Source organism: Berghia stephanieae, chromosome 7, assembly GCF_034508935.2.
Source record: "Berghia stephanieae isolate SIO BIC M18660-M18661 chromosome 7, UCSD_Bste_1.3, whole genome shotgun sequence".
In the NCBI taxonomy this organism is placed as follows: domain Eukaryota; kingdom Metazoa; phylum Mollusca; class Gastropoda; order Nudibranchia; family Aeolidiidae; genus Berghia; species Berghia stephanieae.
In genome coordinates this window covers 65062009-65067008 of record NC_088366.1, presented here as the reverse complement: position 1 = coordinate 65067008, position 5000 = coordinate 65062009, and the positions used below count along the sequence as shown (strand labels likewise).

The 5000-nt window shown below is 39.0% G+C and overlaps 2 protein-coding genes across 3 annotated transcripts in view; one reads left to right on the top strand and one right to left on the bottom strand.

Annotated features, from left to right (window-relative positions):
- Nucleotides 1-2791, bottom strand: part of LOC144976295 (b(0,+)-type amino acid transporter 1-like) — a 13787-nt gene extending 10996 nt beyond the window's left edge. Inside the window, exons 1-2 of the mRNA XM_078920489.1 lie at nt 2595-2791; nt 1543-1644 (exon numbers count right to left, since the gene is read on the bottom strand). Coding sequence (XP_078776615.1) covers nt 1543-1644; nt 2595-2787 — 295 coding nt within the window. The 5' untranslated portion in view covers nt 2788-2791. The remainder of the gene's footprint in view (nt 1-1542; nt 1645-2594) is intronic.
- LOC144977656 (alpha-protein kinase 1-like) overlaps nt 1-5000 on the top strand; it is a 124201-nt gene that overhangs the window by 62373 nt on the left and 56828 nt on the right. The window lies entirely within an intron of this gene.

Genomic DNA, 5000 nt, shown 5'->3' with positions numbered 1-5000 from the left:
AATAAATAAATATTTAAATGAATTAAAACATTAATAATTGTTTTGAAATAATAATAATAATAATAATAATAATAATAATAATAATAATAATAATAATAATAATAGTAATAATAATAATAATAATAATAATAATAATAATAATAATAATAGTAATAATAATAATAATAATAATAATAATAATAATAATAATAATAATAATGATAATAATAATAATAATAATAATAATAATAATAATAATAATAATACAATTTTTTAAAAATTATATAGAACCAGTTTTCACCTCACGTGTTCAATGGCGCCTTACAAGACATCGGTGATATGAGAATTAAAGAAAAAAAAATTAAAAGTGAAAATTTGAAACATTCAGGGAAAGTTAATGTGAAATATTCTGTGTTCAGTCTAGACTTGATATACTCAATAATATCAGCATAATTTCAGGTAAAGATTGAGAGAGAATTCCAGACTGATGGTACCGCAAAGTAAAAACGGTAACAATTACGTGCGGCTATATGGTCTTGTGGTATGACACTAGCTTTCTGATCTGAAGGTCCTGGGTTCGAGCCTCGCGCTCGGCGCATAGTTGAGTCCTAGGAAAATGCTCTTTACTCACATTCTCTCACCGTACTCAGGTGTAAAATGAGTACCTGGTCGTTAACAGCGTTGTTTCTATCGAAAACAAAAAAGTATGATCTCCTAAACAGGCGTCATTTCTCGTTCTATATGTTACGTTTTGCTGTTGGTCAGCAGATGCCCTTTGTTAAGCACTTTGAACACGTTTAGTGAATTTGCGCTTTAAATGAAATGAAATAAATAAAATCCCCTTTATTCATCCCCAATGGGAAGTTTATCTTTAGGGTCTATTCCAAGGGAAGATTGGAATAACCCAGGCGTCAGCCGCAGTTCAGCGCCGCAAAGTGAGTTAAGGCGAGGTGACTTGCTCAAGGCCACACAACGAGGCGTGTAGTCAAACTTGGTACATTTTGGGTACGAAGCAAAGACCGTAGCTCTGAGCCACGCTGCCCTATAAAAGCCCAAGGATTTTTTGTTTTTGTTTGTTTGTTTTTTTGTTTTTGTTTTTGTTTTTTTTTTTAGTAGATAGAATTCTAAGAGTACCATGGACATGGACCAGAAAGAAATCAAACATTCTGGTTCTTATTGATGCAGGCCAAAGGTCCAGAAAACTGTTGGCAGAAGTTAAAATGAGAAAACTGACTAAGTATGAACACATTCGGAGACACACCATACAACAATCAGTGCTAGAAAGAAAAGTAGCTGGCAGAAAGGCATGGGGAAAACCAAGGAAGTCCTGGATAGGAAATGTGGACATGGCGTTCCACTGTAGGGAGACGAAACTCTGGTTAGGTAAGGTAATGGCCCTTGAGCGTGGAAAATGGCATTCCACTGTAGGGAGACGAAACTCTGGTTAGGTAAGGTAATGGCCCTTGAGAGTGAAGAATGGCATTCCATGACATTCAACCTCTGTAGGGAGACGGAACTCCAGTAAGGTAAGGTAAGTAGACAGTCAAAAAGCCTTCTACCTACCCATAAGAGCAATGAGGCCAGCACCAGTCCACACCATGAGGCTAAGACCGACAGATCCAGTAACATCGAGAACACCTTTCGGAGACACAAATATACCGGAACCTGTCGATGGAGATATAGGGAATGAGATTAGCGGAAGAGTAGGGTCCCTTGATTGGACGTCACGGCGGACAAGTTATTAGAGAGAGAACGTCATACTGTTTGTGCGCATGCGTCTCTCGTCCTCGCTTCCGGTGAAAGCGGTTTGAGACACGTGCGCTAAACCAAATTGGCGTTCTCTCTGTAAGGTGACGTCCAATCTCATTCCCTATAAATAAAATACGTTGTTATAATTCATTGAAGCTTGCAGGAATAATTAATCTTAATTAGATATGACAATAAGAAAGTGAAACAGAGGCTTTATCTTAATTCACAAAGCCAAGTTATTAATTTGGACGCTTTGGTTTTCCTCTTTGAAAACTATCTTGATACATGTCATGATAAATAAAGGTTAATGTATGATACAAGAATGGTATTATTAAAAAAAAAAGCCAAAAAAACATGATTTTTTATATAGCGCATGAACCACTAAACGTGCTCAAAAGCGCTTTATAAAAGGTTCCCGACGTAACATGTAGAACGGGAGATGGCGCCTGTTAGGCGATATTACATTCTTTTCAGACAGAGACAACGCTGTTAACGGCCAGGTACTCATTTTACACCTGAGTACGGTGAGAAAACTAGAGCATTTTTGTAGCATAATATCCACTTCATGTACTCAAAGAGCTTTATAAAGAGTCCAAGCCATCAGCAACACTGACGAGGTGTGACGCCAGTAAGGCAATATTTCCATTTTTTCGACATAGACATTGCTGTAAAAGCTGTCAAACCCCAATTACTTATTTTACACCTGAGTAAGGTTGTGAAAGGACGTGAGAAAGGAACCTTTTCCAAGAACTCAACTATACGCCTCTCAAGAGCGGTCTCGAACCCTGGACCTTCCAGTCCGAAAGCGGGACTCTTACCACTAGACCTCATAGCAGCTATACAAAAAGTAATAATATATGTCTTACCCACAATGGTTCCCATGATGAATGAAATTCCTCCAAAAATTCCAAGTTCTCTCTTCAGTTCCACTCCCTTTTCTACCACGACGATTTCGTCCATTGTCGCATCTTTCTCATCAACAACATGTTTCATCTCCACCGCTTTGTCATTGCTTTGGGGGTCTCTGTGACGAAGGTTGAAGCTCTTGGACTCTCCCATGCTGAAATATAGAACAAAAAAAATATGTTAACAATTTAAAAGTGATGGTTGGCCATAGATCGTAGACTTCGCTGGGATCCATTTCGGTTCTTTTGGTTGTGAAGCAAGTGCTCTACCAACTGAGCTATAGGGACCCTCGAATCTCATCTACCCTCAGACCTTAACTCCCTTCGGAGCTCAGGTCCTGCTCCCCAAATCACTGCTGGATGGACAGGGAGACCCTTGGAGCTGGGGTTCATCCCAATTTCTATAGCGTTAAACCGGACAATTGCAGTTTCTTGCAACAACTTATTGGACATGATGCTTTTCGATCACAAAGTACTTTCTGCCAGATATAATGGGTCCAGCTACCAAATCACTGCTGGGTGGACAGGGGGAGACAGTGGTGGTGGAGGAGGGGTTAGCAGAGTCGTTAGACCCTTGGACCTGGGGTTTATTCCATTTCTATAGCGTTAAACCGGGCAATTGCAGTTTCTTGCAACAACTTGTTGGACAGGATGCTTGTTTATCGCAAAGTACTTTCCGCCAGATCCAACAGATCCAGCTACTCGATCACTGTTGGGTGGAATGTATATATATATATATATATATATATATGTGTGTGTGTGTGTGTGTGTGTGTGTGTGTGTGTGTGTGAGTGTATGTGTGCGTGGGGGGGGGGGAAGGTTAGAAGACAAAAAAATCTTCGACTTTACCTGGGATATATCCTAGTTCATTTGAATGTTATGCGAATGATGACTTACCATCTGAACTGTCGTGGCCCTCCCCCAACCGCCCCCCCCCCCCCCCCGTTTTTATCACCGACAAGAAGCAATATACAAAGGTGTTAAATCACACCCACCCTGACATAATTACAACGTGATATAATTTAACTCACTCAACCCTAACACCGACTATATCCGTAGTATACCCGAGGTTACTTTCACCACGTTTTTATTTATTACATTTTTCTGATACAAATTACAGGCGTAGTATCAAAACTAATATTCTTAATTTTCTACATGTTAATGGTAGTTGAATAAAACTATCTATGTACATGCTCAATTTTAATACAATTTTTTCCAATTTTGAAAAGTAGCAAAAATCTCTAGGGTTAAGTGAGTTAACATTTACCCTATCCAACCATAGGCATATTTCATAAGGGGCGACAACCACCGGTATACAGTCATAAAGTCTTTCCTACAAGTTGTCGTGAAGTAGACAAGTGGATATTATTCTTTCTCCACTGCCTCATATCGATAGTATGCGCTTGGCTAAGAAGATCACAACATTGCCATCCGAAAGTGTAACAGACCTACACACAAAACTGTGTGTATCCATGAACGTTTATAGTCAGGTTAATACAGTTCAGTGAGCATTACTCATAAACGTGGATGGCAAAAAAAAGCAATAACAAAGACCTGAGTGACGTCATCTTTGAACTATCTATAGAAAGAACGAAGATGACGTCACTCAGGTCTTTGTTATGGTTTTTTTTTGCCATCCAAGTTTAGAGTACTTCTCACTAAACTCTATGAACCAAACTATAAAAGTTCATGGTTACACATAGTTTTGTATGTTGGCAAAGAGCGTGTAGGTAACGATTGTTATGTTACCAAGAGCTCTCACTTCCCGCTTTTGGTGAAGCCACGCATCTTCCGTCTTCTACTCGTATTTTCTTCATTGTATCAGTAAGCCTAGCGCGCATGATACACGCGGAGCACACCCACCTCGCTGTCTCGCCTGGCACGCGACAATAGCATTGCGGTTAAGAGAAGTGAGAGCTCTTGGTAACTACGTTACCCTGCACACTCTTTGATGTTGGTCTGTTACACTTCCGGATGGCAATGTTGTGAGTTTCTTATCTAAGCGCATACAATCTATTGGATTTCGTGACCTTTAACTCTTTACCGCTGGGGTTCAGATTTAACTCTCTCCTTACCCAACATTTTCAGAATTTATCCGAAAATTTTTCACCCACCCTAAACAAACATAAGATTTAATTATTCAAACAGAAAAGAAATAAAACAACACAAAAACACATTCTTTGTATAATATTCTTCAGCAAAATAAGTCCTACAAGTGTCAAGTCTGTATAGATAGTTCGAAGATGACGTCATTCAGGTCTTTGTTATTGTTTTTTGCCATCCGCGTTTATGAGTAATGCTCACTGAACTGTTTTAATCCGACTATAAACGTTCATGGATACACACAATTTTGTGTATTGGTCCGTT